The 22,143-nt window shown below is 27.9% G+C and overlaps 1 protein-coding gene across 1 annotated transcript in view; it reads left to right on the top strand.

Moving 5' to 3' along the window:
* Positions 1-22,143, top strand: part of LOC107451958 (chloride channel protein 2) — a 170,157-nt gene that overhangs the window by 126,474 nt on the left and 21,540 nt on the right. Inside the window, exons 10-15 of the mRNA XM_016068320.3 lie at positions 1,159-1,260; positions 2,453-2,537; positions 3,110-3,259; positions 3,917-3,986; positions 12,548-12,658; positions 20,435-20,532. Of these exons, the coding sequence (XP_015923806.1) occupies positions 1,159-1,260; positions 2,453-2,537; positions 3,110-3,259; positions 3,917-3,986; positions 12,548-12,658; positions 20,435-20,532 (616 nt within the window). The remainder of the gene's footprint in view (positions 1-1,158; positions 1,261-2,452; positions 2,538-3,109; positions 3,260-3,916; positions 3,987-12,547; positions 12,659-20,434; positions 20,533-22,143) is intronic.

The following is a 22,143-nucleotide window of genomic DNA, read 5'->3' as shown; positions in this document are numbered from 1 at the left end:
GTTTATTTGTTTGATCTTGATGTCTTATTTGTTAATTACTATTATATAATTATTTTTAAACAGCATATATTATTATTTTTATTTTTAAACATATATTATATAATTATTTTTAAACAGCCCCTTTACAATAAAAACTGGTGATCAGTAATTACCCCAGAAGTGATCAGGAATTACCCCAGAAATGATCAAGACCAGGGGTAATTCTTGATCACTAAAAATTTAAAATCTTTTGAATTCTAATTAGATTTTCAAACAAAAGAAGGTGGCGTTGGACTCACCTCATATAGCCTCAAACTTACAGTAAATATTAAAATTCTGTTTCGAATAGTTTTTTCATAAAATAGATGTTTGCGTTGTTTGATCAGGAATTACCCCAGGTCACCCTAATGACCTGTTTTAGCATAGATTTCTGAATTTGTATGAATTGAAGAGGAAAATTTTTTCACATTAACATTAAATTAATACCAAAGTGTAAAAAATGTTTTTAGCAAACCTTGACCTATCATTATGAAAATCTAGAACAAAGGAGATGTTGAAATAATCAAATTCCAGCTTGTTGGTTTAATAAGTGTTCTTTTCTAAAGAGCCACCTTTCAGCTTTTTCCTGAAATAAACAATTTTTTGAAAATTTTATTCCTTTTCTGATCTTATCAAACCTGATAATGATTAGTCACAGTTTGCTGAAACAAAAGATTTCTCATTAAAATATTAATTAACAATTCTTCATATAAAAATTTTTTTAACTTTATATTTTGCAAATCTTATAAATATATATTTTAATCTTATGCTTAATGAGTTTTTTTATCTGGATGATTTTTTAAATTATAATTTTGATCGATTAAACAAAACAAACACTGTTGATAGGTATCTCAAGAGCTAATTCTGTCTAACTTCAAAAAAAATTTTCTTTTTTTGAAAATCTATTAAAACAGTAGCATTCCAAATTGCTTTTAAGTTGCAATGATAAGGTGTTATAAGCAATCATTTTAGAATATCTTTTTTATCCAGTTTTCTAAATTTTCAATGCATATATAAATTAATATTTATAATCAATATGTTTAAAATTCAATTAAAGTAAAATTATGTTTTAATTATATTGTTTTTTTAAATTATTCAAAGATTATACTTCTTTAAAAATATTCTTTATTTTCTTTATAGGGCATTTTGTGGTTTTGCTGGGGCTTTATTTGTCTGGCTGCATCGTCAAATTGTATATTTTAACCGAAGACATAAAACTATGAATTCATTTTTGCAAAGATAGTATGTAATCATTTTCTGTATAAATTTACTTCTTAATTACATTTAGAGTTTCAGAGTTTTGATTATTAATTATGTGATGATAATAATTTAGAATTTTTGATAATGCTACTAGTGCCTTTTATAATTGCTTTTAATGTGTTTTATAATAACTTTTAATATTGATCCTGAAAAAAATATTTTCTGATAACATTATGGAATTCTGTGGATCTACCACTCAACTAAAATTTGGAGATTTAAAGCTATCCAAGATTGTGTTTTGCAATAAGGTTGATATCATTGTCTTAATAAAACAGATCATAGTGTAATCAAGCAAAAGTGACTCTCAAACAATTAAACTACCCTAAACATTGGATTGAAGTCGATAAAATTTTTTGAATAAGTTAAAGTTTATTAGATATATAATAAACTATTCAATTAATAAATTCAATGAGAAAAATAATTCATTGCGAAAAATTTATGATTGCAGAATTAAACATTGCATTTGTGAAAAGGAATCGATGAAAATTATGCAATGCTATTAGTTTTATTTTTTTATTTATTTTTTGGATAAGTAAAATTTAAGTTGAACTTGTGTACGCCATTCTTCAAATCAAAGTTATCCAGAAAAATAATACATCATTTCAAGATGAATAATTCTGAAACGATTGGTGTTAAAAAGATGAAAGAAACGGTATGTTGGTAGAGAAAGCTGTAACATTCTATACAGTGGTCGTATCTAGCTAGCTACAAATAGTTAATTTGTATTCTCTCCTTTTTTTGTAGTGTAGCGTGCTACTTTTTAAAAAAGTATTGTAGTGAGTAGTAGTTCATTACAAAAAACTAAATTTGTAGTGATTAGTGGCAACTACTTTTAACCTTATTTTAGTATAAGAACAGGGTTTAAACAGAAGTAATTTTCTATATACTAATTCATTGTATATATGTGTGTTCCTAAATCTTGGTCTCTATTTATCATGTTAAATCTCTATCTCAGTTTTAAGTAAATCCTGTCAGTTATTGCTCATATTTAATGTCTTTGGGCTGGCCAGAACCTTTAAAAGTGAGCTTTAACTCAACTGAAATCATTATATTCAATAATAATTTTTAATAGCAATATATGGAGTCACATAAGAGCAATTGTGACTCTACATTTTATTAATAGAAGTTATAAGAATTTTGAAGTTCAACTGTCTAAAATCTCTCTTTTTTTTAGTCGTTTTATGTATCCTGCTGTTATCACCATAGTTATTTCTAGTCTTACCTTTCCTTTGGGACTGGGCCAGTTTATGGCTGCAGAGGTATGTTTTAATACATTCACTCATAATCTTGTCCTTTTTATCAATAATCTTAAATCAAATTGTTCTCCGCCAAATAGTATATAGTAAATTGTTTGACATATCTTATTAAAATTACAAAATGTAGCATTTAGTTAAACAGCAATTTACTTAACTATTCTGACTCAGTTTCTACTAACAGTTTTTTTTTTCTTTTTTTTAATTTTTAAAGAGTTGAAACGTTTAAAACTTTTAATGAAATCCTCTTATCCTTTTTGGCATCATAAAAATTTGGTGAGTAATGCACAGTTGTGTGACTTTCAATACATTTCACTTGGCCACATAAGATTAAATCCCTTTATAAGAAAAGATTATGTTTAAAATTGAAATTATTTAATTAAAAAAAGTTTTTGTTGCTTGGCTTTGTTGGATCTAGTATTACAAGAGATATGTGCTCGATTTCAAGGAATAAATTTTTAAAAAAATGTCTGCACATTAATGCATGATTAAATTGTATACTCTAACTCAAATCTGTTATAAATAAAAAAAAAAAACTTCTGTAAATAATTGGATTTTTAAATTTGTGTTTATTTTAGCTTACTAATCATGAAATTATGAATGAGTTGTTCAGCAATATTACTTGGTCTGGAACAAATTTAGAAGTAGATGATTCTATAGTTGTCAGTCACTGGAAGACTCCGTACACAAATATTTTTGTTAATCTTGCTGTTTTCATTGTGATGAATGTATGTATGCATTATTATTTTTCTAACTATTGCAATATCTTTTAATTGGGACAATTTTATAAGTTGTTCCTGTCTTATATTCTCTCGAATATTACAAATATTTTTGAGTTCTGAACATGTAATTAGGTGGAAGACAGATATAGTATTTATTTTTTATTTCAGAATTCATTAATCAAAAATGAAGCATTTATGTTTCCATAAATGAATACATTTTAAAGTAAGTCTATGAAAGTTTCTTTCAGGAATATTTCTGAAGGAGAAAAATTCATAAATAATGATAAATGATTTGAAATTATACATTTTTTAAAACAAGCATAATAGTGTTATTAAAAATTGAAGAAAGAAAATATTATTTTTCTTTGGTATTCATCTTAGTACATAATATTTTTTTTAAAAAAGAGCAAAAAAATAATAAATGATAATGTGATGCTTCTTTCTTCATTGTTTACATTTAAGTGCATCAAGTAAATTAAAGAGATCTACTTAATAATATTCTAGATTGCCTTGAAAATTATATTAGAATTGACAATGTAATTAAAGTATAGGTGACCAAATTAATTCAGGTTCGATTTCTAAAATGTTCCCTTTTAATTTATACATCTTTAATTTATACATCTTACTGTTGTTTTTTTATTAATTTTTTCAATCTTTTTATAGTTTGTAACTACTACCATTTGTGCCACATTACCTGTTCCAGCTGGAGTTTTTATTCCCATATTTCGAATTGGTAATTTTATTTATATGTAATGTCATTAAGCAAAAAACATCTTGAGTATATTCTAGTAATGTTCACTATCAAGTTTGTCCTCTCTCACAGAAAAATATAAGTCCATCTGTGCATAAACTGAGTGCAAGAGTATAATTTTTCTTTGAAAATTTACGCAAAACTGAAAACCTACAGATAAGCTGATGTAAAAAAATTAAGCATGCCATCTTTTAACTGCCCTTTGGTCTATTAAATTTAATGAGCATATCGAGGTTAGGCCTTTGAACCATTAAGATTAAGACCCAGTGCGGGAAAATTCGATGAGTTATTTAGGGTATCTACTTCATTATTTTGCATACTCTACAATGATGAGTATAGCTAGGATACCCACCAGAAACTTAAAATCTGTAATCTGTCTTCAGAATTAGTGAATTTTTTTCTTCAGAAAAACTGTGTCCAGCCTCCTAAAAAGTTCTTTTTCTTAGAAAAAATTGTGTTAGAGCAGTATCTAATGGTAAAATGAGTTGTTGCAATTTTACATTAACCAATTTTGACATGACTTTAACATTCACGTGAACAAATTTTGTCAAAAGAGAAAATCCTCATAACATGAGCACTTTCTGTGATGTGAATTAAAGCTTTCCTACAGTTTTTTACTTCAACATGAGACAGAGAGCAGTAAGAATGTTTACATCCATCAAAAAGCAATGGTTTTGGCTACATTTACAAGACAATAGGTTTTTTTTACTGAAATTGTGTGACACATAAGTGACATAATGTATACATAAAATTGTAGGATATAATCATAAAAAATCGTTTTAATGAAGATCATATTTCAAATGTGAGTTGTTAAAGACCTTTTTTTAAACTAAAAATTGATAAATCTCAGCTAGATTTATTAATGTTGCAAGATAGATTAAGCGATTTTGCTCTAATTAAAATTTTGAAAAATTTTATAGCCAGTGCTGTCAAAAATTTAGCAGTTGCATAATTTTTAGTAGCTTTAATTTTAGTTCATTTCAGTTTCGTTATTTTTAGATTTGAAATATAATTGATGTCATATAGCTTAGTTTTATGTAAAAGTTATTTTTTCCTCTTCAAAGTGTTAGGTTTTCTGTTTAAAGAGAAGTATATGAATATGCAATAATCTTATACTTTCTAGCTGGACTACGATCTTTAATTAGTAATCTTCAATATTTCATGAAGCATAGAAATCAACTTTTAAGTGTTTTATTAACCATTATTTGTTAATTTTGCTTGTATGTTCCATTATTTATTATTTTTACTCAGTCCTAGCATTTAGAATTCTTAGTTTTTTACTATTCACTCTGTGGAAGAATACTTTTTTTATGTTAATCATGTTTCAGCCAACAAAGTTTCATTTTTTCCCCATCAAACTAATAAGAATTTACTTTTTGTCATAATTTTTGTAATAAAAGCTAATTTATGGAAGATACGCCGCACTCGCAATAATGAGACTAAAAAGAAAAAAACCATGGTAAACGCCGCACATGTTGTAAACGTCGCACCCATAATAACGATTTAGCGGCAAAAGTAAAAAAAGTATAGGATCCAAAATCCGGCACTCACGGACCGACAAAATTCCGTATTTCGGAATTTGTCGCATTTCGGATCTCTTCCGGAAATTCCAATATGGCGCCCATATATTACAATAATTCAATTACGCTGTTAATTTCAGAAAAACCAATAAATTTAGCTAAGTTTCAATTGTATATTACGATGGGGTGAATTTAAAACTGTCCCATCTTTAGAAATTTCATTATTTAAAATGATAATCTATATGATATAATCAAGAAGAAATAATCCGAAGAAATAATTCAAGATGAAATAATCCGAATCCTCCAAAAAAGAAATAATCGTTTCTTCTTCGGCACGAGATCTTTCTCATTTTATTTTTACTTTTACATAACATTTTGTTTTAACAAGAGACGTTCACCTCTCTTTAAAAAAAAATAAATAAATAAATAAAATAAAAAAAGCTAACAAGGAACTACAAAAAAAGTAACAATTAATGCTAAGAAACTAACAATGAATAACTATAAAAAAGAAGCAAACAACTAATAACAATAAGAAAAAAACAAGTTAACAAGTAACAAAAAAAGAGTAACAGTTAATAACTAATAAAAAGATAAATAAATCGAATAAAAAAAAGCAGCAAAAGGGATAGTATTAATTTTGTACACCAAGTGAGAAAGAAGTTTCAATGTCAAAAGGGTGTGCTAATTTATGGTCAAACAGGAGGGAGAAATGTAGGGACAAACCAGTAAAGCACTTGCACAGCTGTCAAGAGTGATTGATCTGTTTCTCCCAACTTGCATTTCTTTATTTTGTTCATTGGAAATGCAGATGTTTTTACTTTTCAATTTAAACTGCTTTAGGAATAGATGTTTTGTTTGAAACAGATTTATTATTATTTCTCTTCATGTTTTTATTTTTAAGAGATAAAATATAGTTACTTACTTCAAGAGAAAAAAAATTCCAAATAAAAAGAAAATAAGACTGATTTTTTTCCTCTTATCAATAAAAATTTCTTTGGAAAAAATTTGAAAGAGCTATCAACCACGCGGTTTGACCGGAACTAGATCGAGATCAACCCACTTTCTTTAAGGGGTGGTGGGTTAGCAATAGTGGCGCCATCTTTTGCCATAATTCGCAACTATTGTGATTAAAATTTGTATTTTATTTTTGAAAAATTTTAAATTTATTTTTAAAATATCGTAAACGCCGCTATTAAAATTTTAAAACTTTTAAAATCGTAAACGCCGCGGCGTTTCTTCCATAAATTACAGTAATATCTGGCTAGAACAAAATATTTTATAGTAATATCTCATGGTATTTCTAACTTATTTAATATGGAAATTTATCACAAGGAAGTTGGCTTATTTAATGATGAAGTTAAGGTTCACTAATAAAAAATAAATATTCTTCATAATCTTGAAAAAAAATTTAAGGTATGTTGGAAATTTTTTTTACCATATTTAATGATTTGAATTTAAATATTACTTGACTTGTTTAACTGGCATAAAGCCAAAATAAATTAGAACCTTACTGCCAGAACTATCTGAATTCTGAAACTAGCTTTTCCTGTTTGTGTAATGTTTTAATTGTTTGCTGTTTAAGAATCAGATACAGTCACTTTCAGAACACGATTAATTAAATATACTGCTCTTAGAACTATGTTGATTTGGCCTCTTTTTTGGATTGAGAGGATTGGAAAAAGAATCAGAAAAGCAATAAAATTTTCTCCGCTGCTACCACCTTCAATAGTGCAGTGTCACTTCCTGCTTGGAATCTCTTTCTCTGGGAAAAATTACTTTTTTCCGAAGGGACTCGATTATGTTTCATTGGTTTTGATTTCATTTGAGCAAAACGTTTTTTATTAGACCAGTGTTTTCTCAACCTTTCATTATTGTGTTTGCAAATTTCTAAATCCTTTAAATAGTTTTATTAGACAGAATTCAAAATTTAGTAGATTTGTAAGTGTGTCATCAAAAAGAGATTTCTTGCGCAATTTCTTGTTTGAAAACATTTTCTTTCTAGTTTAAATCTGAGATTAATTAAATACTTTATTATTAATACTTGAAAAAATGAAGAAAAATACTATTTAATTTATGATTTGTAGATTTTATCCATTACTTAAACTTCACCTCCGCAGAAAAAAAAATGCAGTGCAATATTTATAATAAAAGTACTAATTTCTTAATGACTTTGGAATTTAATATGTTCTATGAAGTTAAAGACAATGATAATAGATTCAGTCATGATGGTAATAATAAAACCCAAAACACTTTTTCTTATTGGCAATAAGGCTTCTAAGGCACTGAAAAAACCACAAAAATTAGAATAAGTTTGTGAGCCTAAGCATTGTCACAACTGGATATATGATTATTTTACGTGATTATTGATTGAGATAGAAAGTGAAACAATCTGTTATGGGCATGAAGCTGATTGAAAACTTTCAACTCATTTAAAAACTAATGTGAAAAGCAAAAATTTAGTTCATCTCCTCTTAGCAATATTTAAAAGCAAAATAATAATTTTTTACCAACTGTTTAATACTGTAGTTGTAATTTTAATACCAACTCTTTTCAGAGAAAGGATACATATTTCTCAGCTTTCATTTTCTCACGTTTTCTTTGCAGTTTAAAGTGAAATTTCTTTGTTGATAACTATTCATCTTATAATGGGATAAAAACTATACAAATTATACAAAAAATAATTTAGATCTGAAATTTATATAATGAAAGGTTGCAAACATCTGAACTTTTTAATGAGGAACAAATTCTTTATTTTTATTTTTACTTTATTTTTATCAAACTCTTTACTGCCTATACTTCCGGATTGCTGTTTCCGATCTATTTTGAAGCCATTTCTATCACAACGTGATCATGTTTTGAGACTCTTTTGAGAAGCATTTCTTGTATAGGTGTATTTGTCACCTGATTTATTACTTGTGTTTAAAAAAAGAATCATTATGAGAATAGTCATTTGAAAGTCTGTCGTTTCAAGACGTAAGACTCGTTATTTGAAAAAAACAATCATTTTAAAACAAAGACTACTTTCCTTGCCAACAATATATCAACTACGAAATTTAAACTTAAATAATCATTTGTAAAATGAACTCAATATCGCTGCTGCAACAATATGCTAACACTAATGTATTATGGTGCTCGGTTTGCAACAAGAACAAACAGTAATAAACAAGTAAAAAGAGGCCAATTTGGGACTGCCAAAAAGGCAAGTTCTTTCTAAATATGGCAACCATGTCACCTTTTTTAACAAAATATCTATAAATAAGGAAAACAATTTTTTCACTTCAAACTCTTCAGAATTAATGTTATAAAAATCTCATTAAATACAGCAAATTTGAGTTCTGAAATCATATAATTTATTTCTTTTTATTAACAAAATTATGTGTTTGAAATTATCGCCTCTCAGGATAAGCTGTAGTAGGCAGATGTATACTTTCAACCGGAAGTAGAGCAGATCAAGAGCTAGAGATTGTTGTTGCTTACCTTTATATTGAAAACACCATCCATAACCTAAGCTATACTTTATCCATTTATATATAAAAAAAGGATTGGGACAATGTCAATATTTACATAATCTAATATCAAGAATCCTTTGATTCATCTCTCTGTACTTGTCCTCCCTGCCTATGTGTAACGTCAAGCTATCATTTCTTTTCCTTTGTTTTACAAAGAGTTATTTTTCAGTTTGAATTTTTAAACATACATATGTTATTAAAGTTTTCCTCCAACTTGAATTTGATAATTTAGATGTATTTACTACCAGAAAAAATTAAAATTGATTTAAGTTTCCATTTTGGCTTATTGATTTATATTTTTTATTCTCAACTTATTTTGTTGCATTTGTTAAACTTAATTAATGCCTAAGAAAAGTAAAAGAATGTTAAATGAAAAAGAAATTGGAATAATTGATGGAGGCATTAATGGAAAAAGATCTGTGAAAAGAAGTTCTGAATTGTCATGAGCGACGAAAAAAAGCACCAGAAAAGTAATCATGTAATAACAAAAAAAAGAATGATTATGTTTTGATGTGAAAAATTTAAAAAAAATTTATAACTGGTTAATGACATATGAGTTTAATGACCAATTAATGATTGTGGTATTACTTTACTTGTTATATATTTGTATTTTTAGATTTTTGATTTAAAGTAAGCAAAAGTTTGAAAGTTAACAAATAATAAAATTCATTATTTAAACTATTGTTGCTTTTAAAAAGAGCAAGTATAATCAAAATTGAATTGATTTTAACTTAAATTCAGTCTGAAGTGAATAATCTTAAAATTTTTTTTTTAATTGATGTTAAGGTCTAATATGTATTAATTTATAATTAACATGTGAACTTATTTCCTACTAAGTAAAAAAAAAGAACTATTTCAATGACAAAATATTTTAAGTATAATTTTTTAGAGAAATTTTTTTTTTATTATTTAAGTCTAATTTCAATATTCTTTTATGTACTAGACTTTGTAAATTAATACAGTACAGAACTCGTTATCCGGAAATCAAAAAATCGAAAACCAAAAAACCGGGACGAAATTCGATACATTTTCCCGCCATTTTTTCAACAAAAAAAACATTTTTTTCATAAGATTTTAAGATTTTTCTTTCTTTTTTGAAAGATGTTTACCTTACAATCATTTTGGAAATAATCATTAGTGTATTACTTCATCGTTTTTTCGTTTTAAGATTATTTCCAAGTATTATTTTTTTTTTCAGTTAGGTTTAACAATAAAAAAAACGGCTCCCGATCGTTCCAGATAATCGGTTCCCTACTGTATTAAGTGTCAGGTGAGAAGCAATTTCTTTTCAGAAATACTCATTTTCAAAATACTATAAAGGAAATAGTAATTATTACTACTATTATAGTATTAATGCTATAAAAGAACGAGTAATTATTATTTTAATTTATTATTATTAAAATGTGTTAAAATATTAGTTTCTTATAAAGTTTCTATTGTTCAAGCATTAATTGAAATTATTTAAAGTATGGAAAATGAGTACTGGGGATTTTTTCCTGGGCATTTTCCCATTGCTTTTTTTTTTGGTGCTATTTTTTCCTCCTATCTTTATGAATGGGGGGGAAACAGTGTGTCGGAATAAACAAAAAAAATGTGTTAATCAGTTTAACAATAAAAAACAATAAGTTTTATTTATTTATATTTTTTTAACATAATCTGTTGGAACGATTGCTGTTTGCCAGTTAGTCTAACCACCGTGCAGTTAGAGTTTAAACGTAAATATTTTAAAATGATTGTAATAAGTGACAGACTACATGCAAGCAAAAGGAAATTTATTTGTATTTAATTAGAAAAGTTCTCTTTCCTCACTCTAATAAAAGATTTTAAATATGTTACATTTTAAAAATAACTGTTAACAACCAGTTCTATTAATACAGATAAATTTTTAAACTAATTAATAGTTAAAATAACTTTACTAGTTAACTAATGTTTTTTAACTGTTTTCCAAGTTTTTTTTAAATGCATAAATAATCTAATATTATTTTGAACAGTTTTATATTATTTTCAATAATGATTTTAAAGACAAATTTTAAATACATTAAATTAATGCATTCATTGAAAAATGTTCTATATATTTATTTGAAAGTGATTAACAATTTTTATTTTAACAGTGCACTCCACTATTCTAAATTACAACTATTTTTTATGTGCTTCCTGCACTTTATATTTAAAGAAAACATAGGAATTCAGAAAGCATCACTATTAAAGAACTTGAAAAAGTTATTAAAATGTAAAATTATTAAAATATAAAGTTATTATTATTGAAATGTAGATAAATTATTAGCATGCTTAACTAACTAACCAACTTTGAGCAACCTTTTTCTGTTAATATTAAACTAATTTTGCTTATATTCCAAATAATGTTTTCTTACGTATTTTAACTTTAAAAATAATGAAGAATTTTAAATTTTTTGTCAAAGTAATACAATTGAAGTTTTAATCATAAACATAGTTATAAAAAAACTATATAACGCTCTCCCACTTTTTAGGTTGTCACTAAAAATGATGCTACATAATGGAAAATAGAGATCAGTGAAAGAAAGTAAATGTCTTTAGAGTTGGCAACTTCTGCTCTTAGAGCTATTGTAGCTTCTCGGAAAAATTAGGCCATCTTTTAAAAACAAGAACTATCATTAAAAGTATAGTACAAAATAGATGCGGAAAAGATTCTAGAATTATGTGTGTATAAATTCTAGAATTATGTGTGCATAATTATTTTTTTAAAAACCTCAAAAACGTTTTTGAAAACCATATTTATGTGACTAAACTGGAAAGCTGTAACGTAATAGGACTAGCAGTTCCATCTTCGAGATTCATGAGCAATTATGACTCATTTGCTCTCAAACATTTTAAAATCGAAATTTTTAAAAGATGGAAACAATTTTGCTTAATACATAAATCATTAAACGACCTCCTCCAGATATTCTAAAATTTTAAAATGATTTCTTAATTTGAAGTAAAGTTGGTCAGATTTTCCTGAAACCATGTGATAAGTGGGTATTGACATTCACCCTTAAGGATGAAAAATAAGCAGTAAAAGATATTTTCTCTACTTTCTTTTATAAGTTTCCTTTGCAATTGTATAAAATTTTGGAAAATTATTGTGTCTGATTATAAACTGACCCTCTCCCCCACTTAAACTTCCAAAAATTCTCAGTCTATATTCAGTAATTTATTTCCATAAAAAAAAATTAGTACAACACTGTTAAAAATTATTTCTTGGCTTCTTCTGTCATATTATAGAACATCTATAGTTTATTTCATTATTGAATTTTATGTTTTATTTAATTAGAATCTTTAACAATCATTTAAATTTACTGAAATCCTCAATATCATATTCAAGATTTTGTTTTTATATATTAAAGTTTTTTCTTTTCAGTTCGTTTATAGTTATAGATTTGATTTACATTTGTTGATATGAACTATTTTGGTGATAGGATCAGAATATTTAAATTAATGTTCTTTTAGAAAATTCTGAAATTAATTTGCCTATGCAAATTACTAATTTTTTCAGGGGCAGCATTTGGAAGACTAGTAGGAGAGTGCATGGCTGCTTGGTTTCCTGAGGGCATACGAATGGGAGATAATATTTTTAAAATTTTGCCTGGAGGTTATGCTGTAGTTGGTAAGTTTCTTATACTTTTCTCAGATGTTTGATATAATATTGTATGTATGCCATAGATTAAAACTAACTATATTTTACCGTGACATTATATCCCACATTACGTCTTCTGTAGATAATTATGGTAAATCAATTTTTTAACTATGAAAGCTTATTGGATTTGACAGAATAAACAAATGAGCTTTGCTGCTATATTTGTATGCAGTCATATTAATTTCTAATAAATTTTAATGATTCTATTCTCGTGTTGCTCTAAAATTATAAGACTTTGGAACAATTATATTTCCATTTCAAACATCATTGAAAATCTAAAAAAGTACACTAAATTTTTAATTGTCCTTCCAATTCTATTAATTAAAATGACTAATGATGCGAATCAAATATAAAAATGTGTATATTTAGCTACAAAAAAACTTTCAAGAAAATTTTTTTAATATTACATCGAGTATCAAAAGTAAATTTGAACACTTTTCAAATTTATTCTTAATACTCAAATTTTACTATTTAGGCATATTACTAACTAACAAATTGAACTTGAAATAAATGTAAACTTAATCTTTATTCATATTTTAATATTAATATAATATGCCCATGAACTGGTTTGCATATTCTGCCCCCCCCCCTTTTTTTTGATTAAATAACTAACAGAGCAGTTAATGTTTTTCTCATTAAATACATAAGGCATTCAATTAATTTAGTTTAATTACATTTAAATTCTTTGTTAATCCTCCTAGGATAGCTTTATTCTTTTTAAACAATGAGGGTTAACAAGTAATTGATTATTATTGAAATTGAATAATGATGGAAATAACTTCAATACCCTTGATTTCATTAGCAGTTTTCATTGGAACCCTTTTACACTTCCCTTTCTGTTTCATTCTTCATCTTTTAATGACCCTTCAATATTAACCAAGAAGTGTAATTCTCACCTGTAGCGTTGTTCTTTTTGTTTGTGGGTGACAGACTGAAATATTTTATCTACATGCCACACTTTTTTCAAATCTTGAAAATAAAAAAATTCTAAATAATCGCACACAAAAGAAGACATAAAGACTCCAAAAGCTTGATTATATAAAATGGTGATAATAATTTTATTAAAGAATGTTTTTAACATGTTTTGATATTGCAATGATTCTGTTCTTGCAGATTTGATTTTAAAAATCGGCTGTTGTTACAAATCAGTGAATTTTATTAATGGCTGTCACTGTGTTTGAATTCTTATTAAATTTTTACTACAATAATTTTCAGTAGATAGGCCATGACCAATCTGTGTTTAAAAGTTCGCCTGTGGCAATTTGCAGGCTATGTGCCAATGCAGTCGATGCGATTTCCCCAAGCCAGGAATGATAATTTTGCAATCATAGTAGAGTTATTCAAAAACAGATTTTTCAAAAAAAATTTCAGAAATAACAAGTCTATTTCATAATATTTTTTTTATAAAAAATCCGGGGAGTTAGAAATTTTTTATATGGACAAAAACCGTATGACATCATCAACAAATGGGGTTATGAATTACGATTTGTAACTTAACAATAAACTAGCACGCTATATTATTTACTCTCTTCTCTTCATCTATATATTCTTTATAAATATTTTGTTTTCAAATTGTCTCAAAACTAGAAAATAAAATCTTTTTATTCTATGCTTCAATCCAATTTCTGCAGATATTTTTAGTTGAAATTCTTTTTTATTTATTTTTTTATTGCTGATTTAAAAATTTCTCCTTTTTATCTAACCAATGTATACAGTATGTTAGAAATAAGAATTAAAAAAACGGAAGATTGATGGGAGAAATAAATAAACATTTTATTTCTCCCTTCAGATTTTCAAACTTTTCTCTGTAGAAAGAGGAGAGGGAATTTTCTGACACTAAATTTAAGTTATGCTGTCGATGTCATAAGTATTTGTGACGTCGCAGAACATCTTCTGCAAGTTTCGCCTCTCTCATGACTGCCATAGTCATTCATTTTCTTTTTAGCCGTTCATTTTCGTTACTGAAGGTTGCAAGTAACTGAGGAATCTGCATTTTATAGGCTGTGGTTACATTTGACCGTTACTATTGTAGCTAGTGAATGAACTAGTTATTCTTCCTGGTTGCACCTGGAATAAAGTGACCTAGCGAGTGAAAAGGGGGACTGCATGTCTTTCAACATATTGCTCTGCTTTCTTCAAATTCTTTAACTTATCTACCCTACTAATTCTACAGAATTCCATTCATACACTTTTTTTTTCTTTTATCTTAACATTATGTGGGGGATAATTCCTTCTAATTGTTCTTTACTTGATGTCGGTTGGCAAAGATGACGTGTAAAATAAATTCAATGATGAACTACAATGTCTGTTTTGTTTGAAGGTGAAGAATCTGATTTTAATGGATTTGATTAAATATAAGATTTGAAATATTTGAAAAATAAATAAAAAGTTGGTGCTTGATTCTCATTTTATTATAGTTTATTTTTTATTGTGTACAAATTCTCAAATTATGATTCTGATTAGTTATATATGTTTCTTCTGTAATTAAGAATCCTTCTCTATTCTCTCTTTTTATAGTAATTGTATAAAAAAAAGATTTATAACTAATAACTCTTTTCTAAGTATAGATTTTATGTTTTAAAGATTATTATTTTTCATGTGTGTTTTCACACATGTGATACTTGATAAGAATCGATGTGGTGCCCATAATTCTGCATTTTTAAAGATATCTTTCTTTTAACTGTGAATAACTTTTATTTAATATCAAACTTAAATTATGTAATTAGGAAAGCAAATCGTTATGGGATTTATATGTAGTCTTATACCTATAATTGAGTAAATCTTGTGACATTTCATACTTCATTGTATGTTAGTGGAAAGAAAACGAGAGTGCTGCCTCTACAGTGGTGTGCTCTATATGATGATAATTGAAATTTTTGGTGATGTTTTTTTCAGATGCGATGTGTTTGCTAGAAATTGTGATAACTATGTTTAGAGGAAGATTTTTTAACCTGTAGCTTTTTCAAATAACATCAGTTCTATAAATACTTATTTTCTTCAAATACTAACAACTAGATTAAACTAAGATTGCTTTGCCCTGTTTCAATATTCTTTTTCTAAATAATTTGTGTACTTTTCTACCATCTAATAGGAGCTAATTAATTCCTGATTTAGGGGAGAGTATACTTAGTTGATTTAAGGTGTTAAATATATTTTGTTTTCTCTTTAAGTAAAGATGCAAAAACTTAATAGGCAAAGTTACCCAGACAACAAGGGTATTTTTTCACTAATTGTTTTCTATTCAAAACTACCTCAAGTCAATTTTTGAGAAATATTACATTTAATGGGAGAAAAATAAGCAATATTAAATTTGATAACAGTTTTAAAAGATCTATTTATTATTACCTTAATTTCTCAGAGATAGGCAGCTGCATTATTGATTTAAAACTTGAAAATATTGTAGGAAGATGTATCTAACAGGGCGGCCTGTATAGTATTAATTTTTTTTTTAATTTTGCTTTTTAGAAGCCCCACTGAAAATTTCATCATTATTTTTTCCACTTGTTACTAGAGCTTTTTTATTTTTTCATGCATAATATTACCCCAAAAAATAGTCAATGCACCTGGAATTTTCCCTTCCCCACACTCTCCTATCCTTTCTTGAAATCACTTTCTGGAGACCACTATCTGCAAGAGAACAAAAGTCTCTTCCCCTTCTGCCATAGGAACAGCTGTTGTGTAAAGGGAATGGGTATAGAGTGGAGAGGCATAAATCAGAAAGGAATGAATAAAGAAAATCAGGGTGGTATCAGTTATGATGTTCCCTGTGAAACAAATGCTCCCCCTCCCCTGTTTTTCCGAGAAATATGTCTCTTCCATTTGTCATGGTTTTTGTCAGAAAGCATGGGATGTCTCTCCACTCCCTTTTCTTCTTCAGCTGGTTGTTAAAAACACTTGAATGTTTGATGAATAAAGGGTGTTGTTGAGCTTAAAATGTCCTTGAATATTTTTACAATTAAAATGTTCAAGAAGAATTTCAAACTTTCAACTGAAGGTCAGTGAAGAGTTGTTTTGTTAATATTTTTGTTTCCTTAATATTCTTCTTTCGTTAATATTTATGTTTTTTTTTTTTTTTTTTAAATTTAAATTTCAATATAACTTGTTTTTAAATTATAAATTTCAAATGCCTCCCTTTAAGAGGAAAAGTTATACGTAAGCTCTTAGCAATTAAAAGAGCTGAAGAAATCAGGGTGCTACTCAAAAATTCAATGTTGATGAACAGTGCATCTGGAGGTGAAAGTAGAAAAAGGAAATATTGTCTCAACTAACCCAAGACTTAGCGCGCTCGGCGTAATGGCACTGTTAAGAGGCCAGTGCTGGAGGATAACCTGGCAGCCTGTATTAAAGAGCTGAGGGCCAAAGGGTTGTCCCTTTCTACAGTCCGAATTCGCATACAAGCGAAATTGATTGCCAGCCAGATAGGTATGCTGGATTTCAAAGGTTGTGTGTTTCAGATTTATGAAGTGAAAGAACTTGTCTGTGCGCCAAAAACCACAGTAGGGCAAAAATTGCATACTGATTGGACAGAAAAAAAGGATTATTTTTAAACTTTCGTCACTAAAAAATGGAAGAACGTGGACTGAATCACGTTCAATTAATAAACATGGATGAGGTTTCGCTTTCCTTTGACTGCCCTCCCAGCAGGACTGTAGAAGAAACGGGGGGAAAATCCTTGGCCATAGTGACCACAGGTCATGAAAAATATCCTTTAGCTGTGAATTAGGATGTTCTGTAATGAGGGAGAAGCTTACCCCGTTGCTAATCTTCAAGTGGAAAACTATACCATAAGGTGATTTTCCTAAAGATATAGTAAGTAGTGAAAATGAAAGGGGATGTACCAGGATACAATGCTGCAGTGACTGAATTTGATGTATCAAAAGTGTGAAGGTGCTTTTTTCCAACCATTATTAATCCTCGACTCATTGTGCTCCCATAAAGTTAAATCTATTAAAGATTTGTGAGAAAAAAAATTATGCATGGAACTTGCTGTCATCCCCGGCAGCCTAACGAAAATACTTCAACCTCTTGACCTGACTGTCAATGGGGTTTTCAAGCAAGAAGTGAGGCGGCTGTAGGAGTACTGAACAAAGCTCGGAATCCACTCCTACACTAAATCCAGACGCATGCGCCGAACAAGTTATGAGGAGGTCACCGCATGGATGTCCCAAGCTTGGAAAGCTGTTAAAAAAGGAACTGTGATAAATAGTTTCAAAAAAGCAAAAATCATCCCGTGACAAAATGATGCTGAAAGTGTTGTGATAGGGTATATGATATATAACAATGAACTGATAAACTTATTTTGCTCTGATACAGAGGGCTCTGATTTTGAAGGCTTTTTTAAGCTCAGTGATATGTATGTATAATGATATGTGATATCTAAATAAATTATTCTTGAGTTTTTCTTTGAAAAATATTCTTTTTAATTTATCATTTAATGATGATTTAAAAGTAAGATCGTTTTATTTTTAGCAATTTTAATGCTTATTTTATGATTTTTGTTATATTAATTATCTGATTCATATTTTAATGGTTACTTCTAATTAAAATGAGAAAATGCTTGATATTTACTTAAAAGTTATTGAAATCCATTTTATATAGTAGGATTGTTTCTATTTTTTGCATATTATATATCCTTTTATTGGTTTTTATTTAACTATAAATTACATTTATGCGTATTTAGAACATGTGTTAAGTCTGTAATCAATATCTGCGTTAGTATAGTAAAATTTGGCGCAGTGTATGGTGCAGCAAAAAACCTTTTTAGCCAATATTTGATGGCAGGGTGTATATACCAGGGCAGTGTTTCTCCACGAAATTGCATTATGTATATATATACAGTGTAAAGTCGCGTATCCGGAATCGGTGGGACTTCCAGAAGTCCGTATAATAGATTTTTCCGTATAATAGACTCCCAAGGTAAACAAAGCTTAAAATGATTTAATAAACGATCTGAATCTGAGAAGCAAAAAATAAATAAACATTATTTTTAAGGGGAATAATGTTTTAGTATTAGAATATCTAATCAATACAATATGAAATATTAGAAAAAAAATATTATTGCTTAAAATATAGAAAACGAAAAAAAATTGACATGAAAATAATGATCCACCATTTTTAACTAGAATGATTCAAGCAAGAAAGGGAAATTCCCGCCATTCAATAAGGTGGGTAGGTGGAGGAGAGAAATTCATTTCCTCCTTATTTGTGAAAGAAAATAAGTGTAAAGAGGAGATCATTTAAGTTGAGGGTGGGGAAGTAACAAATTATCGTTTTTCCTCCAATCATTGGCTATCAATCAAGCATAAAGGTGGGGCACCATGATCTGGTTCTCTTTTTTTTTTCTTCTATGACTGAAAGAATCTGCTAAAGAAAGAATGTTACCCCCTTTTTCCCCCCGCATCCTAAATATTACATCCTATGGGGAAGAACGAATGTTTTGTTTCTCAAGGACATGTATCCTTTTAGACTTATTCAAATTTTCCATTTTTACTCCACCTTAACGCTTGCCCTGTTTACCCTTTTCCACAGTATTTCTTCTTTCAATAAAAAGGTTCCAGGAAATGCCTCTTTTACTAGCCACCTGCATGAGAAAGGAGGGGAGGGGACTCAGTTGCGGTCTTTTGAAAACAAATCTCCGTCTTTTTCCTACATTCCAACGGAGGAGTGTCACTAATGGTCACTCAATGGTCTTGGTAGATCTTCACTTCCCCTTTCTGGTGATTTATGGGTTTGATGCATAAATCAGAGGTTCAGTGCAAGCTAGAAAAAAAATGTGTCAAAAAACCTTTTTTTTTTTAAGGAAAGGGGAAGATGGAGAGATGTTTGTTTATTTTGATTGTTAAAAAGTGTCCGGGAAAGGGGCGTCCGGATATGGGGCGTTACACTGTACTGCCTGCTTTAGAAAAGAAATTTCCAGATAACCTTTAAAACAATGAGTATACACAGAATTTGAGTAGGTATTTAATTATAAAATATAAATTTAAACTTGTTTTAAAATTTTAGTGAATGATTATTAACAGAAGTAATCATAAAAAGAAAATATATGTACGAAAATAATATAGCTGATACAATTTTAAAGAAATCTTCAAAAATTGTTTCAAAAAAGAATTTTTTATATCTTTCCCTTGGAAATGAAGTTTTGAAAACTTCAGTCAGAGAAACTTACCAGATATTTTTATTTGCTTTAGGTATTAAAGTTGCAATGGTACTCAAAGTGTTTCCTTGCAGTCAATTTAAACATTAATAAGTTTAACTCAAATAAAACTGAAGAACAATTTTTTTTACTCGAGATTTTTTTTAACAAATCTGAGATACTTTTGCACCGCTGATCAGTTTATTTCCACAAACAATGATTTTTATGCAATTTGATAAAAATATTTTTTTTGTCTGCTACAGTTTAATTTTATGATGCAAGTTGTCATGATGAAAATTTACACAACTTATTTAAAATACATCACTTATAAATAATGGATACAAATAAAAAATTATTTTTTATTTTTATTAAGCAATTAACTTTCTGAATAATGAAAGAGTGATATTTCTCTACTTTGGATAATTTTAAGATTATACATGCATTTTGGTAAAACGGATTTAGGGTTCCCGAACACCTAATTTTTTCCTCCACATGCTATATTAAACAAAATGTCTACTGAAATTTAACCTACTGAGTTATTTCATTATGTGTCCATTATGTATGTTATAAATGTATATATTTTAAGAATTTGTCTATGAATTCACATATTTTAGGAGCAGCAGCTTTATCTGGGAGTGCCACTCATACTGTATCAACGTCTGTTATTGTGTTTGAGTTGACTGGCCAAATGTCTCATATTTTGCCTGTGATAGTAAGATAATTTTTAAGCTATTTTAGAATATTTTGTTGCTATATTTTTATTAAAATTGACCTTCATTATAATAACCCATAAAATGTAGAGTGACACACTTTTGCAGAGCTCATTCTAGGCAGAAAAAAGGGCAGGGTGCAAAAGTTTAAAAAAAGGGCATTATTATTCTAAAAAGGCAATAATTTCTTTCGATGGGTCTTACACATTCTATTAAAAAACGTTGTCAATTAGTAAAAGATTTTTTTTTTTACTTTAAAAAAAGTCGCAAGGAAAGCAATCATATTAATTACTAAATTTTATTAATAAATTAACATGTATACCGAGTTAATGAACTAATTAGCTTAGTAGTTTATTTAAAATGCATGCATATATTGTTAAAATAATAAATGTATGTTTTTAAGTGTCTGTAGTTATGATTTAATAATTAAAATGATTAATAATAATTATGATTTAATGATAGTGGAAGTAACTGCAAACTTTCAAAGACAAGTTCAACAAGGGGGTGTGATGGCTATTTTACCTTTCCCATATTAATCTATGTATTGGCATCAACAACAAACTAAATAAAAAGAGTTGAAAATAACAAAAGTTTAAGAAATCCATTGTAGAGTTTGGGAGGGAAATAAAGAAGGGTTGAGGAAAGAAAGGGCAAAAAGGGTATGGAGTCTATTACATCAGGGCACTATTTTACTTGAGGGGCAACAGGGTGAATTCTTTTGACAAAAAGGGCAACAGGGTGCTGCGCCCTGTTTACCCTGCCTAGAATGAGCTCTGACTTTTGAATTGTTTTATTCATCAAAACGTTAGCTTTTACTAATCTTCCAGACTAAATGTTTCTTTAAGTTTTTAAATGCACATTGTAGATCTAAATTATCCAATTATTTACTCATTTTACAACCAAAAAATTTTAAAACTAGTTGCTAACCACTTAAGCTGTTTTTCTGATTAAACTAATTTGTTTTAATGAAATATTTGTGGATAGATAAGACATTAATTTTCATTTCTAGCTCATACGCAAAATTGTTAACTTGGGTGATTTTTCTGGAAAAATAGCAATTTTCAATACAATTTTTTGTGTTTCTCATTGTAGGACACAAGTTGACATAGTATGTTTTAATTGTCAGTTTTTTTAAAATTAATTTTAAAATCAATATTTTGTTTAAAAAAAAACACATAAATTTTGGGTTTTAAAAATATAACTTTTTGTTAAAGTATTTTTGAGGAGTAGAGAATTCAAATAAAAAATATTTTTAAAAAAAATATCTAGCAGTTTCTCAGAAAAGTGACATTTAACTTAATGATTTATGAAAAAACTCAATGCTGCTACATATTTCTTCTGCAGTTAAAATTTAATGTTAAAAATTGTCATTAATTATGCAAACAAATAATTGGTTTACAATAAAAATCATTTAAAACATATTATTTTTTTAAGTTTTTAACTATATAATTTTTGTAAAGTTTTAATTGAGTTATTATTATTTGTGTTAAATTTCTTTTATTAAGTTATCTTTGCTGATTTGCTTCTGTTTTTCCTACGATGCCTTCACGTCAGTCAGAAAAAAAGTATTTCTTTATCAATTAAAAATAAAGTGGAAGTACTTAGAAAAATTA

This window comes from Parasteatoda tepidariorum, chromosome X1 (genome assembly GCF_043381705.1).
Source record: "Parasteatoda tepidariorum isolate YZ-2023 chromosome X1, CAS_Ptep_4.0, whole genome shotgun sequence".
In the NCBI taxonomy this organism is placed as follows: domain Eukaryota; kingdom Metazoa; phylum Arthropoda; class Arachnida; order Araneae; family Theridiidae; genus Parasteatoda; species Parasteatoda tepidariorum.
This window is presented reverse-complemented; position numbering and strand designations above follow the sequence as displayed.